General features: G+C 29.2%; 1 protein-coding gene across 1 annotated transcript; it reads right to left on the reverse strand.

Moving 5' to 3' along the window:
- Positions 1 to 785: 785 nt before the first annotated feature.
- Positions 786 to 4,310, reverse strand: LOC115707802 (tryptophan synthase beta chain 1). The gene is made up of 5 exons (XM_030635872.2): positions 3,908 to 4,310; positions 3,459 to 3,815; positions 2,321 to 2,757; positions 1,382 to 1,476; positions 786 to 1,274 (listed from the first exon to the last, which is right to left on the reverse strand). The coding sequence occupies exons 1-5, from the start codon at positions 4,223 to 4,225 to the stop codon at positions 1,078 to 1,080; spliced, it is 1,404 nt and encodes a 467-aa protein (XP_030491732.2). The 5' UTR covers positions 4,226 to 4,310; the 3' UTR covers positions 786 to 1,077.
- Positions 4,311 to 16,765: the final 12,455 nt, after the last annotated feature.

A 16,765-nucleotide genomic window follows, 5' to 3' on the forward strand; every position in this document is an offset into this window, starting at 1 on the left:
TTTACATGACTTATGTGACGAGTAGATTATTGCTTAATGCTGATTTCATGTTAGTTTAATTAAGGAATTAATTAGATAACATGTGATTTAGAATCTAGAAGATCTGAAAGGAGCTAGGTTATTTTATAATCTGTCATTCACCCCAAGAATAGGATAGTAATTAATCATTAACAATTTGGGTAAACAACAACAGGATTCTCCTCCCTATTGTCTCATCTTGCTCAACTTTAAACTGTGTTATTAAGTTTTCTGAATTTCTTTCAAATTTTACTGTTTTTAAACTGTAATTGCTTTTGATTTACCGAATAGAATCATAAGTATAATTTAGTGGTACTTAATCCAATTCCCTGTGGGATCGACCTCACCTGTGTGAGATTTACTACTTGATTGCGTATACTTGCGTAGTGTTAAAAAATATAGCAACAATGGATATTGTTTAACATTGTTTATGGTTTTAATATGATTAATTTTCCCCCTAATTTCTATGTATTCTATTTTATTTGTGCTTAATTACTTTTAATTGCCTGATCACCAATTAACTGTCTATGATTTTGATACGAGATCTGAGAAGTGAGTGTCAAATATGCTATAGTAGAATAGAACTGAATTTCGATATAGGACGAGAGTACCTATATGGTTTAGATAGCTTATAGGGTTTTTATGCTTAATGCCTGTTGCATGTTAAATTTATCACGAGAGTAGAAAGTTTACATGTAATTGAGGTTTATATATCTGAGAAGACTATAAATTACCTTAGTAAACCTGCTATTGCATAGGAATTAATATTAGGAAAATAATCATATTAGGTCATATTCAATAAAAACAATTGAAATCGACACCCTAGTTTATTAACTATCAATTTTCTTGAATCGTTGCTTCCAACTATTTTTCTTATACTTCATTGTTTTTTTCCTATCTTTTATTTAATCAAATAGAAGTAAAAATTTAATTGTAACGTACTTAACTACACTCCCTGTGGGATTGACCTCACTCCTCGTGAGTTTTACTACTTGAAACGATACGTACACTTGCGTGTGCAAAAATATCGCAACATTAATATATATATAATGTATTAATTTAGTCTAAGCTGGGATTAATATGGGATGGGATAGAGTTGAAGACAATAGGTGCGTCTTTGTCACCACGACCACTACAATTGACAACCACCTTTGTGTGATTGGGTAAAGTGGGGCACACTTTACTTAGTATTGCTAATGCGTGGCACGCTTCCAATGCTGGAAATATTCCTTCCAATCTACACAATAATTCATAAGCTGCATGCACATGTAAATTAAATTCAATTAAATTATAACATATAATTAATTATATTACTTAATTAATCTTCATTTTACTTGCTAATTAATTATATATATATACGTACCATGGAGAGCTTCTTCATCAGTGACCGTATAAAACTCAGCTCGTCTACTGTCTTTTAGAAAACTCAATTCTGGACTAACTCCCGGGCACTCTAGCCTACATTTATATATTAATTATTATATATTAATTTCTTCCCTAATGAATTGCTTGGTTGCTTTTATTTAATATTTTTAACAACTTTTCTTTTTTTTGAAAGAGATTTTTAACAACTTATTAGAATGATGGGATGTATCATAAGTCAAGTGTAAATTGAAATAATGATTATGAGAGTTGAGAAAAACAAGTAATATAGTGCCAACTCTATTATTGTTTGGCACATAGTAGAGTAGAATTAGTACTTGCGAGTTCTCAATTTCACACGTGTTTTTTGATGTACAATAAATACTTTTCAAACAGTTACGAACATGTGTGCAAATGTGCATCACTCGTAACATATTTTTTTTCAAACACAACTAAATATTAAAAAATTCGATTTGCAACAAACTTTTTCTTACTTTTTTTTTTATTTCCTAGTACAATTTAGTATCTTAACTAGATTGATGATGTTTGTCGTATTATTAAGAAAATGTTTTTTGTTTTTAAAAAAAATTTAAAATTATTTTTTTAACACTACTACAAAAAATACTACTTTTAGTGATAATTTTTTAGTAACAAATAAATTAGACATTGTTTTTGGATGTCAATTTTTTTTAAAAAAAAGTTATAAAAATAATAAAAAAAAATTGATAACAACAAAAAAATTACCCTTTAATTTTTATACATTAATACCCTTTAATTTTAGTTTTATTTACAAATTTGAGGCTTCCACCTTTCAATGTCAACAACATTAAATTCCAGTAAATTTGTGTACACGACACTAAAATTTTAAAGATAATAAAAACATTTGATTAATATTGGGAAGAATTAAATTGGAGAAAAGAGAAAAGAAAAGATTAATTACCCAACGGCAATGGAATGTGGATTTAGAATTTGACCATAGGCGTCTTGCAACAAGTAAGTCATGGCTCCATGATAGACTCCCACGTGTCCTCTGGTCAATGTAGCGGAATGTGGGCCATGGTCGAGCCCAAAGCGACCGGCTCCTTCGACACCAATCAACCTCACATCATGGTCTCCAATAAAGTCGTGGAATAATCCCAAAGCATTGGAACCACTGCCTACGCAGGCCACCAGTACATCTGGCTTGGATCCCCATCTTTCCATGGCTTGCTTCCTCGTCTCTTTTCCAATCACAGATTGGAACTCTCTTACCATCGTCGGACATGGATGAGGTCCCACAACACTTCCACAAAGGTAATAGCTGCTCTCCAGGTTATTTACCCAGTACCTCACCGCATCTGATGATGCATCTTTCAAATTTCCCTCAACCGACTTCACCTATATATAAATATTAATTATTTATTATGTACAGTATATCATAAAATTTACAAATGAAAACTTTTGAAAATTTAATGTTTTAATATCTTAGTTAATAATATTCAAAAAAACCCTCTAACAACCTATTTTTTATTTTGTTTTGTGGAGTACCGTTAAAATTGGTCACAATAGAAAGAGACAGTCCAAACTAATAAACGAAAAGGAACAATTTAAGGTGTAACACCACAAGAGATAATATACCATTAAATAAATAATATAGGAAACTGTTGACAACTAATTAGCTCTACATGATTGGTACGGTATTCGACTGGTTATTATAGTACTAATAGTCTAATATTCCAAATAAATAGTGAGACTTCAGTTAATTTTGTAGACCACTCACGTAGGTCCACGATCCATTTCCATGGTAAACTATACCCGTGGAATATGGAAAGGTATTTTTGTTGTACAAACAAAGTGACGTTATATTATTAATACCCAAACAAAACCTTACATAATTTGATCACATGCATATGTTGTGTAATTTATTGCAACTTGGTGTGGATACTGGCCGGATAGGGACATATATATTAAGTATCACACGTACATATATATACAAATTATGTATTATAAATTATTTTAGAGAGTAATTAATATTGTATTATTTTAAAAAATAAGTATATTTTTCAATCAAACTTTAATTACATAATTAAGTATTATACCTGAGCGCCTAGTAGCTTCATCAATATAACATTAGAAGACTGTTTCTCCATATCTTTGGACCCCATAAAGATAGTACACTCCAAAGACAGTTTGGCACAGGCAGCGGCTGTGGCAACACCGTGTTGACCGGCCCCGGTGGCCGCTACCACACTTGTTCTGCCCATGCGGCGGGCGATCATCGCCTGCGCAATGGCGTTGTTCATCTTGTGTGCACCGCCATGGCAAAGATCTTCTCTCTTTAGATATATCTCTGGGCCTTCTCCATTACTCCTCTTGTAGTGCTCTGTTAGCCTCTCAGCAAAGTACAAAGGCGTCTCTCGCCCAACATAATCTCTTAGGGCCCTCTCAAGTTCACCCTATTATTAATTAATTAATATAACAATTAAGATTATGTAATTATTATATTATAAAAAGAAATTAATTTAATTGATTAATGCAAATTACGTACCTGAAACTGAGGATCGTGCAAAGCGGACTGGAATTCTGCTTCTAGATCGTTCAAACAAGTAATCAGTGTTTCGGGGACGAACTTACCCCCGAACTTTCCAAATTTACCATTACTATTACTATTACCGTTACCATTAATTGATACGGTTTTCTTATCATTATAGTGTCTTTTCACTATTAATGAACTAGTTTTTGAAGACCTAACAGTGGATTTAAAGGTTTTGGTTCCTACCCTGTCCATGTTTTTATTAGAGAATGGAGATTGTGTAAGGCTAGTACTCATGAAAGAGGTTTTGATCATCATACTTTCACAGCCCATTTTGAAAAAAGAAAGGGTAATTTGAGAGAATATAAACTATTTAGAAATTATAGAGGTGTGCTTGGAATACGATGAGTTGTGATTGTATTTATAGACGATGGAATTAGATATATTTATTTATTTGTTAATTTTATAAGGATAAAAGACAACCACACATAAATATTAGGGGTATACAAGATAAAGAAAGAAACCTAGAATGAATGCGAAAGTGTGAATTGTCATCATAATTCAGAACTCTTCTCACTGGTTATAATAATTTTTTATATTAATAAGCCAAAATAATTAATTTATGATATAAGTATATCATGATTACTATAACTACTAGTAATAATTTAAATATTAACATAACTTAGTAAAATAAAATATTTATTACATCAATTAAACATTACTTATTTTTTTTTTTAAAAAAAAGAAAACATAAATAAAATGGCACATAATATTTATTATATTATTATTTCACTTCATGTTTATTTTTATTTATGTTTTTTTTAGTTTCATAAGAGTGGTGTTTGGTTAGAGGTAATCAAATAGAATAGAATGGACATAAAACAATTTTTATTCTATTGTTTTGTTTGGTTACTTTTTAAAGTATTGAATATATATCATTCTAATAGATTAACTTTTCCACCATTTTACTGAATAACTATTCCATTTTAAAATAAAAGAAGTATTCTTTCAATGCAAGATTTGAAAAAACTTATTAATTTTTTTATCAATTTTTTATACACTTAAATTTTATTCCATTCTCATTCTCATTATACTATTCTTATACTTTTATTCATCCCAACCAAACGCTACTTTCTGTTAGTGTTTGTTATTATTATTTTGTATTTTCTAATATATTAATGTTTTAAATTAATTATTACTTTTGATAAATTTTAATTTAATAACTAAAATATTAGATTAATTTTTAAAATAAGGGCTAGCTAGAATGCCAAAAAAAAAAAGTTAAATTTGTGTAGATTCAAAAAATTTAACACTATTAGTAGTGTAGAATTTGGTGCACACCAATTTAGTGTAACGTTGGAGTGAAACAGTGTAAAAATTCTACACTAATTTAGTGAAATGCACTATTATAGAGATGCTTTCACGAGAATTGTTAAAAGCAAAATATATCGATCGAGTCTCTACATATTTTAATTTAGAATACTGTATTGGACACTAGTGGCACCTAAAATCTTCTAGATGTGTCACCTTGTAAGTTAGTGGTACTCCTTAAATACTATTATATTAAATTATATGAGACTTGATACTTTATTACACTAATAACAATACAGTAGAACATCTATTCAAGAATACACTTGGGACCAAGTAAATTATATTCCAATTGAGAGGTTATAACTAAATAGAGTTACGCTAGAAAAAAAAATTAAAAAATCAAAAAATATCAACGTAACAATAATAACAATAAATAATCATTAATACTATATCATAATAGAAATATTTTAGAGTAAATATAATATTCATACATGTATTATAATTTAAAATAAAATTATTAATTTTACATAAATAAATTTACAAAATACATGTATATATTTTATCAAGATGTAATTATTCTTATATAGAGATATACTTTGGTAATATGGGACTTAAAAAATGTATAACTAATTACAATTTAGAGGTTATTGTTATTTATAACTGGCCCAAATTGGGACTTGATTTTTTTATAAGAAATTAGAGGTTATTCTTTAATAGAGTATTCTTAAATAGATGTTCTACTGTATTAACATGTTGGAGTATGCTTAGACACCACTAGTGTCTTTTTCGTATTTCTCTTTAATTTAATAATTTATATACAAAATTACTAATAACCATTTGTAGAATAACACTCTAATCAAGGTCGACCTTAAGATTGAGTAGGCCTTAAGAAAATAAAAATTATTAAACCCTTCTATTTGAAAAATATATGATATTTTTGAAAAATATGTATATTTTTAAAGAGAAAATATTTTTTTGAGCCCTTAGGCCGAGTGAGTCTTAGTTAGGCGCGAGCTTAGTCTTGTGATAGTCAGTAGTCCCGTGATCCGTAAGGGGAAATATCGGGTAAGCTGTACAATCCCACACCGCTTGGGGAAGGTGAAGTGAGATGATTCTAAGACTGTGTAGGTATGGGACTACACAGTTGAAGAGAGCTTAAATAAATTGATTGGTACTGCCTATATCAACAAGGTCCATCTTGTTTTTCGGTAGCACATCATAAAAAAACTCCACGGTTAAGCTTGCTTGATCTGGGATAATTTTAAGATGGGTGACCTCTTGGGAAGTTTTCCCAGGAAGCGTGGGAGTGAGGACAAAGCACGCTGGAAACACTCGTGTTTGTGTATAAGGTGTTAGGCTATTTTTAGCCTACGTTTGCAGTCACTTTTTATAGGTTTTTTCCTTCTTTATTATTTTTTTTGGAATGGAATTATGCTTGTTTTCTTTGGTTTCAAGGTTTCACACTTGGAATATATCAATTGATCAAATTTCGGAAAACAACAATCTATAGAATAGAGAAAATTCTGCAAGAAAATAAAGCTGAAACTTCAAGCTTAAATTTAACTATGTTCTGGTCAGATTTTGGAAAAAGTTAAAACATATAAGTTTTAGATTTCGTTTTCTTCTTTCCAACGCATCTTGAATCAACTCATTTGGAGTTCGTATGTGAAAGTTATGCACATTTTACTGAAAGATGTTGAAGCTGTCAAATTTTGCTTCAGTAGTCGCGACCACCACTTTCCATGATCGCTCGCGACCCTGGCCAGTCGTCAGTCCATGAAGCAGCCAGAGTAACAAACTCGTGTATAAGAACTATAATTCCGAAGACGTTACACATATTTTTTTAATAAGTTTTTTAATATATTCCGTGGACGTTACACATACATATTTTTGTTTTTTTAACCGTCATTATTTTTGTACGTAGAAAATTATGTTCCAAAATTGCGTATAGCGTGTGTATTATATAACAAATTAATCAATATTAATATTTCTCAATTGCATTTTAGTTCGTTATTTTATTTGAGCACAATAAGTTGTGTACATGTCAAAAAAGATATTTCGAATTATTATAGTTGTCCGATTGGATAAAACTATCCATTTCGGATTTCATTTAACAAAATATAAATATCATTTTTTGTTACTGTTTGAACACATCTCAAATTGCAGAGCTAATATTTTAGACCGTAGTTTTAATTTGTTTGGTCAATCTTTCTCATTTTTTTTTATATCTAATACACATATGTTGTAGGTCTCTTGTTGTGTTGGTTTGGTATTTTCTTTTACAATGAGGAGTTAATGTTGCATTTACTGTTACTTATAAGAATTTTTTGTTAATCTTTTAATTTTCTCTAGGGGAGCATTTAAGAAAATGTTGTATTTGGTTTAGGTACATGTTGATTTGGCATTGATATTATATATGCTCATTAGGTGGAGAGATAGCCTAGTTTTAAATGTTTGGTTTAGATAGTTGGCTATTAATTCATTATGATCATTGAAGGGGAGAGTAACTGCCTTCTATTTTATCTTGTTTAGTTCGGTAATGTTCAATCTTTAAGCATATGGTTAATTTTGTTAGGTTGTTTTTCCTTTTTATGTTCTTAATTATCATATTTTTTGTTGTTTTGGTTCATTAATAATGATCATAACTTATCTAAGAGGGAGATAGTAACAACCATTATTTTTGTGTGTTTGTATTGTGGCGAATAATATTTTGTCTCAATTTGTATCTTGGTTGTTCGTTATTTTATTTGTAGAATATATAGTAAGTTGTGTCCATTTCAGTAAAATATATTTTGGGTTGTAATACGTTGTCTAGCTGAGTATAGTTGTCTATTTCGGGTTTCATTATTTAGTTGCGTATAAATAACGCATTCTTGTTACTGTTACAACATACCTCATATTACAAAGCTGATATTTTTTTAATCATACTTTTTCTCTCTTTATTTTCTCTGTATTGTTTTTCTTGCAAGAAATTCCATTGAAAATGGTTAGTTGCTCAAATATCTAAAAGGGAGTTCAGATTGAGAGATTATTTTGTTTTAGGGTAATTGTTTACTATTTCTTTGTAAATAATGTGATTTTGCAGTTTGTAATATGTATTAGTGATTGTAAAATTTTTGATAAAGTCGATTTTATTAGAAATCCAAGGAAAATAATTGGCTGGAATGTGTTTTCATTTCTAGTGAAGCTTGTAAATTTTATGATTGTGTTGATTAATCTTGATTTAATTAAGTTCTTAAAATTAGAAAAGTTATGTGGTAATCTGAACAAAAAGGCTTGAGGTCCATTTTTGTTTTTTGTTTTTTTGTGTCTTTTTTCGAAATGAAATGCTTTTACATGTTTGGATACCATTTTCTTCTTTCTTTTCATGTAAACACTTCTTATTTACAAAATTTAAAGGTTACTAAAATTTTACTTATGATTACATACATATGTATTCATACATACATATCATATATATTGGATTCAAAAAATTAATGACTCTTCTTATTTGGTTCCAATCACCCACTAAAATTGAATGGGCCCACCATAAAAAATTGATCATTGTGACAGTTTATTATTTATTCTAAGAAAAAAAAAACTTATTTCGTATGTGAATATATATTAATGTTTTCTTTAAGGAGAGAGTTTGGTTTTTGTTTCAGAATAAGAAAGTGGATTTGAAAAGTAATCAAACAGCTGAAAATGTCGTTGTAGAAGGTCATGGCCCATGGTCCCAAGTAACAAACAAACAAAACAAAGTTGATAGTTAATTAATAATAATGACAGCGTCTGCAATAAAAAAACATATAATAAACATTGTTATTAACAATGAAATATAATTATTTCACGTGGGATCGATACTTCTTTATCATGCATGCTCTAAATGTTTTTGATTCGAAACTTTATTGAAAATGATTTCAATGAACCATGAATAATAGCATGAATGTTCACCATTAATATTTCTAAAACAAATATATGTGATTAATTATTTGAACTTTTTTATTCTTATTAAGTTAATTTTTAGTCAAGTAGAATTAAATATCAAGTCTTCAGTCAGGTAAAATTTAATGTGATATATATGTTATATTTTATTTGCTTAATTGTCCGATTATTATATATCTCGATATAGAGAAATTATAAAACTAGCTAATCTGAAAATTATTAATCATGATATTTTTTTTTTTTTGAATGATCAAATATTTTATTAACCAATAACTTCAGCTACCAAACAAGGTAGCAAATCAGTTGGAACATCCTCCAAACTGAAACGACGATCAGGGAATAACATAGCAGCCTTCGCAAAGTGATGGGCCACTACATTAGCAGATCGTTTCACAAAAGAAACAGAAACATTACCAATAGAGTTAATCAAATTCTTACAATCATAAATAACTAAACCAAATAAAGAAAGCATTTTTAAAGAGCTACGAATAGCTTGGATAGCACCAAGGCAGTCGGATTCCAATAAAACATTTTGCCATTGCCTTTCCTTAATCCAACTGAGCGCTTCCTTCAGACCTATGGCTTCTGCAAGGGGGGGATCAACCAAGCCGTGAGAGAAGACAGTGCGGGCTTCCACGAGAAAGCCATTTCGGTCTCGAGCCACCATTCCTATACCATACTTGTGTCCACCATCAAACAAAGCCGCATCTACATTAACCTTGAAACTACTACCGGTTGGAGGTGTCCAATGCTCATTACCGTCGCCGAACTGAACCTCAGACCGAGACGTATCCAAATTGGAGTTTCGAGCATTCTTCCATTGTTCAAGGTACTTTGTTGCAAACGCGACCTATTAATCATGATATTACTAATGAGATTAAATTATCTAATGCTGACTCTTACGTTCTATTTTTCTAACCCAACAATTTTTTTTTTCTTTTGGTGTGTATAATAATGATATTATTTAGGGTTTATTTTGAAATGTTTACTGTTAGTAGAGAACTTTTTTTTTTCCTAACAATTTTTTTATTATATTGGTAATATTTTATTAATTAATCAAATTTAAATTTAAACGTACCAAATCTGTATGACTTGTAAAACGGAATAACTATATTTAAAAATATAGAATACCAAAACAATATTTTGCAAGAAAAAAAAAAAACCACAATAAGTCTATAGTACATCCCAAAAAGGTTGTTAGAACACTCTATTTATTTTTATATTTAAGAGAGCTTTTTAGTTTCATTAGTTTTTTTCAATCATATGGATATTTCTTATAGTTATTTTAGACTAGTTATAATTTTTTTGAATAGTTTATTATTTATTGATATTTTCAGAACCGATTATAAAAAAATAAGCTTAATTAAGTAGAAATAAATTAAAGAAGAAGATATCAAAATTTTTTACGTGGTTCGAGCTTTAATGAACTTTAGTCCACAAGTCAATATTACTGAATTAAAAATGCTTCAAACTATATCTTCTTACAAGTGTGTTTGCCCTAGTTAAAGAACCTCAATTCCCAACTTTTCTCCCAAGAATTCAATTTTCAACTTAGTTCTATTAATAAGGAAAAATCAAGTATGAGCATACCGAACGCGAAAGGGTTTTAAGGTATCAACTAGACCCTTTAATGGGGTAAAATATACATTTATTGACTTTTGACCATTTGTGTGAGGCCCAATTCACGAGGTGAGGATTTTCCGTACCAGTGAGGACCATTTGATGATGCCACTTTTCGTGCGCAACCACGTTCGTACCGAGAATGTTAGAGAATATGTTGTTGGACAAAAATGACATATTCTTTTAGTAAAGCGCGCACTTTGCCGGTCTGATATAGGAGACAAACTCTAACACTGTGTGGGGCCCTGTGTCTAAAGGGTTTCGTAGTAACACTGTTGTTTTCTTTCATTTTTTTTTATCACATTTTCTAAATATTATTGTACTGCTCTATTTTTAATAGTAATAGGGAATAATGAAATTTGTATGTAAGTTATGTTCTTTAGTATCATATGCTCTAATATATGTTCAGTTTTCCTCTGTTGTTCTACTGTTATTTTTTAGTTGTTCTGTTTCTTTTCATTTTTGTTGTCTTCTCCTATATGTTCTCTTGTTGTGCCCCAGCTCCCTACATTTGCTGCATTTGTTATGTTGTTTCTTTTCCCATCCAGGTTCAATCCTTTGTTTTTGGTTTTCTAGATTTCACAATTTTAATATAAGGTAAGACTATCACTGTCCATGATTCTTTTATTCTGGTTACCTCAAATAAATATTCAGTGATTAGTTTAACTTGTGTAATTTAAAACTAATATTTGTTAAACATACAAAATAACAGTGGAACAACCCAAAAACAACATTAAAAAACCATGACAACCCCAATATTAATGGTTTTAGTGTTTCTGCTTCATCTAAACGGATTTCATGGTTGTTTTCTGCCTGTTCTGGTATTGTTGTAGTGGTTTTGTCTGCGGGTGTGGAAGATGAAGACCTCGTTTTTTTATTTTTGATGTTTACAATATTAAAGAAAAAAAAAGTCCCAAAGCAGTATAAAAGTTATTTTTGCCGTGTGGCAGTATTTTTATAAAGATTAAGTGAAAATTTAGTATTTTTGTAAATTTCCCTAGAATTTTTCTATAATTTTCTCTTTATTTAACATGCCATATAAGTACAAAGTACAAACAATGTGGGTGAGTTGAGTTGAATTCCCGGCCCATTCCTCGACCACTCAATATTGTCCTTGGATATACGAACAGTACGCTCGATTCCAATAAAATGGGCCTACTCATCTACATATATTTCTATTGGGCCATGGATTTTATTTACGAAAATTTGCATAAGCCACCCATTATCCCATCTAATTTACAATTTTAACACAAACTCATTTACTCTATTGTTTGTTTTTGTAAAAGTTTTATAACGTTTTTATTGGAATAATATTCTCCTTTTCCTTTATATTTTTTCCACCCTCTTTTCTCTCTTTTCTCTTAAACTTCAAAAATAATTTTTAATCACTTTATTATTCAGATGAGCCTAAAAAAATATTATTGTGGATTGTTCAATAGGAACATTTCAAGATATGGGGTGCATATGTTTTTGCTATTTTTAGGCAAAAAAAAAAAATTTGGTTACTAATACAGTGATTAGTTACTGTTTTTTAATTTTTTTAAAATAATTTAGTTAATATTCATTTTAGAATTTTGTTAATTGAATTATATTATATTATACCATAATATATTAGCTTTTAAAATAACATAAAGGTATATAAAAATAATAGTTCATTATATTACAAGACAACTCATTAGTTTCGAAAATAATTTTTAAAGTTACATAAATATATTTTAAATTATAATTTATCATAATATAACTTAAAAATAACCAATTAATTACTAAGATATGTATAAAAATAAATTTTAGAGGTAATTAAAATGCATCTTAAATTATATAATATAAAAAAAAAAAGTTTTTTTGTATAAAGGTAATTAATTGGTTTCTCCTGTAATAAAAAAACTTACTTTTTAAAAACGCCAAAAATTAAAAAAACTAAAAAATGTTAAAAAATATGAGATGCTTTAAATTTGGTTATTGTAAATTGAATGACAAAAAATATATATTATTGTACACTTCTCTTTTAAAATTCGGCAAATATGTACACTGTTATATATATATCATCATGCATGGAGCATGGCTACATCTTTTCTAAATTATAATTTTGTATTTTCCATAAAAATAAAACCATAATATATATATTAATGAACGTACTTAAACTTGAGAATAAATTAAGTAATACCGTATATCAACCATTTATATATCACTCGAAATCTGCTATATCTAGATATATAAATATATATATATAGTACAGCTAAGCAAATTAAAACCCAATTAATTAATTTGACTTTAAAGTTTCCCAGTTGTATTATTAAAGGCCAACGGTATCTTCACCCACCAACACCATCTGTGTTCCCGTACAAACAAAGAAGATGAACACACAGTTTTTGGTGTAGTGTATACTCTTTTGAGTTAGCCAGTATTTTAATACATGACATTTACTTCATTACTGCTAATGTGACATAGGACCCCAAATCGTCGAGAAATTTCCACTTAAGTTGGCCACCACACCTAATTTAGATTAGAAGTAAGAAAATTACAATTGTACCTCAAAATATGTGTATGTGTATGTGAATGCAGCTCGGGCCTGAAAAAAAGTGAGCCTAAGACAATTTTAATAAATTAAAAAAATAAGCTTTTTTGTATATGTAATTTTTTTTTTATGTAATTCTTTTTTTCTTTCTTTGCTTGGACTTACACCTTTTGGAGTGTAAGTTAGAGTTAGACCACTCCATTTAATGTTTAGTTGGGCTGGCTTAGGCTGAGAGTAAAAACTGACTGGGCTTATTTATTATTTTTTTTTTTGAAGATGATGAAGAGTTTATATGGTTGTTTTTCGGCCCTGCGATGGGGTGGGCTTTAGGTACGGGCCTAGCCCGTCTATGTCCAGGACCGACCCTGTGTGGATGTGTATGTAAAAAAAAGAGTTATAACTCTACTTAAAATCGTCGAAAGGTTTACATGCAATTGTTGTCTTATTAGACAAACAATTAATATTGGAAATGATTGTCTTATTGGACAAACAATATTAAAAATGGTTATTTATTAAGGATCAACCTTGAAATGATTATTTTATAATAATATATGATTGTCTTATTAGATAAATATTTAATATTAATGTCTGTTTGCAATGTTTACAGTGACTTCTTGCATATGGATTGAAGTATATATGTGCTTATTAATATTATGTTTGTACAATTATATATGATATTATTTTTGTTGCTGAATTTTTGTGACTCACGAGTGTTGTGCATGTAAGAGAATAAACAAACTAGATCAATCATGAGTTGGACCTTCGTCAACAAAATTGTACATATATATATAAGCTTAACTACTAGCCGGCAAGGTCGAGTTGTCAGGTAAAGGTTTATGTTGCTTTTGAGAATAAATATGGTTGTATTTTGAACGTAATATTACCTTGTTAAGTTTCAAAAACGGATCCTTAGAGTTTAAAAGTTGTAATGTTATGTTTTAAATTATTTTATTTAACTAGTAAAGTTTTAATTAAACTATATTTTTTTAATAAATTGTAGTTTATTATTATAAACTAATTCGTAAAAGTACACATATAACACACTACAAGAAATGTCATTTTTGCCAGCACATTTTTGTGCTGGCAAAAGTTAGTATTACGCTGGTAAAATAAAATTTACTTGTGCTGTGTTGGCAAATCAATGTTGGTATTAGAACTTTTGCCAACATAAAATGAAAAGCGCTGGCAAAGATGACTTTTTCCAGCACGTAAATGCGCTGGTAAAAGTTAGATATTAGCCACTGCAAATGTACGCTGGTAAAACTTTAACTTCTTTGCCAGCGCAGTTTACGAAATGCGCTGGTAAAAGTTACTTTTACCTTACCAGCGCAGTAGCGAACTGTGCTGGTAAAAGTGACATTTCCTGTAGTGACACTTCATAAAGGGTGTATATGCACCATAAATATTGTTAGTATTTTATTATAAAAATAGATAATTTACTCTACTTTAATTTTATTTCTGGCTTCACCTCTACTTTCGAGGAGATATGATAGCTGAGAACTCGCTAGGCTAGGGACATTATATAATTTTGAATTATAATATGTAAATTAAATATATGTAACATACTAATAAGTGAGTATATGAAAAGTTGTCATGCTTTTATAACATAAGAGAGGTTACAAATTTGAAATGAATTTGTAATTTATGATTCACATTTGATAAAGATACAATTAAGTTAGTAATTGTATATGTGAGTTAAATAAATTAAATGGAGATGTTTTTGAGAAACTGTCAAAATATTCATTTACATTAGCTAAATGAGTTTTGGAACGTTAGGTGCTAAGTTTACTCAAAGAGGAGTTTTGAAGTCAAAATTGGTATGCAGAGTTAGGTCCAGGCGACACAATCGCCAACATTACTAAATGAGAGATTTCGATGTTTTAGTGACATTTAACGGTAAATGGTTTGAGGGTATCACTTCAAGTGATATGTCTCATGGAACTTAAGAAATTATTTATGGGAGATGTTTCTATCATCATTCTCACCAACGTTCCTATCTCCATTTAAAGCTATATTTTGGCTGGTAACATCTATGGGATTAAGACCATATATGGAGGTCTAAGGTGCTTATTTGTGCACACAAGTTTTCTAAGCACTTGCTAGAAAATACAAGGCTTGATAATTTATAAAGCTATTTCTTAAATAGTTTTTTTAGTGCTTAGAGATATGAGAAATAAGCTTTTTGACAAGATATTATGCTTTGTTAAAGTCATATATAGTAATTCCCACTAATTTACACTTAAAATTGAGAGTGAGTACATATATATATATTTTTCTCCTCTTATACATATATATGTTTTAGATTAATTATATATTTAGTGCCTTCTTCTTCTATTTTTTTATATAAATATAAATAAATATATATATATATATAGTGTAGTGTTGTTGTAACATTTAGTTAACTCTTGTTGTTTTTGTATTATATTTACAATAAAATTGTAATACATCTTAATTTTCTTCTATTATAATAAAATCTCTACCGGATAATCGAGAAGAAGCAAATTTGCCACCACTCCATAATTGAGAACGAATATATGCTGCCATTAAAGAGACTATTCAAGAGTAGGGTGAGCAAACTAGGAAACTGGGAGGGCATCATTAAATGACCTGCATTATTATTATGGCTAATTAGGATTTTGCCCCCCTAACTTTGACATGTACTAAATTATCCTCCTTGAACTTTTAAGGTCGTTAAAAATACCTCATCAACTATTAAGATTGTTGAATTTAAGGACTTTTGTCTTTATCTCATCTTATTATTTATTGTACTGGAGCAAAGATGCTCTTACAATACTCCATCATATTAAATGTATGTCATATATTTGGGAGTAGTGCGTTTTTTCTAATAAACTTTTCGCTTGTTTAATTTTCAATTTTAAAAAAAGGAGAATAATTCGTGTAACTATTATTATATATGGAGAAAAAATAAAATTAATTAATTACAGCTGAACAACTTGGCACCATATTCGTACACCACCGGAGCTTTTGATGACAGTGTACAGACTCTGCATATAGTTAGCTAGGTAGGTTATTATATGTTATTACCTGTATATTTATTTATTTATTTTTATACGTTAAAAAACGATAAAATCTATATATAAAATATAAGTCAATTAATGATACTAATTTGTTATCCTCACCAATATAGAAACCATTTTACACACACAAAAAAAAGCATTTATTCTTCTGTTTTGGCTTTTAATTTGACGTTTCCCGAAACGAAGAACTAATTGGAATAATCAGCTGTATGTATATTAATATTTGGTATTTTCATAAAAGTGACAAGTTTTTTACCAATTATTATACTTGAATATTCTGTACAGTTCTCTGAATTAATATTAAATACAGAGTTTATCAATAATATATATTATTATAATTGTATATATATATATTACTATAAATTAGAATAAAAGAGAAACAACTTTAGATTGTTGGGATTGTCTTTTTTATTTTATAAAAAATAGATCAATTTGAAGCACGTACGTAGATGGGGCAATAAGTAA

Source organism: Cannabis sativa, chromosome 1, assembly GCF_029168945.1.
Source record: "Cannabis sativa cultivar Pink pepper isolate KNU-18-1 chromosome 1, ASM2916894v1, whole genome shotgun sequence".
Classification (NCBI taxonomy): Eukaryota; Viridiplantae; Streptophyta; class Magnoliopsida; order Rosales; family Cannabaceae; genus Cannabis; species Cannabis sativa.

What these genes read in the sequence shown, in the direction of transcription:
- LOC115707802 (XM_030635872.2), bottom strand. Translation starts at nt 4,225, where the DNA reads ATGGGCTGTGAAAGTATGATGATCAAAACCTCTTTCATGAGTACTAGC. An exon ending in CCACATTCCATTGCCGTTGG is followed by an intron (nt 1,477 to 2,320) that starts GTAATTAATCTT and finishes ATATAAATGTAG; the next exon opens with GCTAGAGTGCCCGGGAGTTA. An exon ending in TGATGAAGAAGCTCTCCATG is followed by an intron (nt 1,275 to 1,381) that starts GTACGTATATAT and finishes ATGTGCATGCAG; the next exon opens with CTTATGAATTATTGTGTAGA.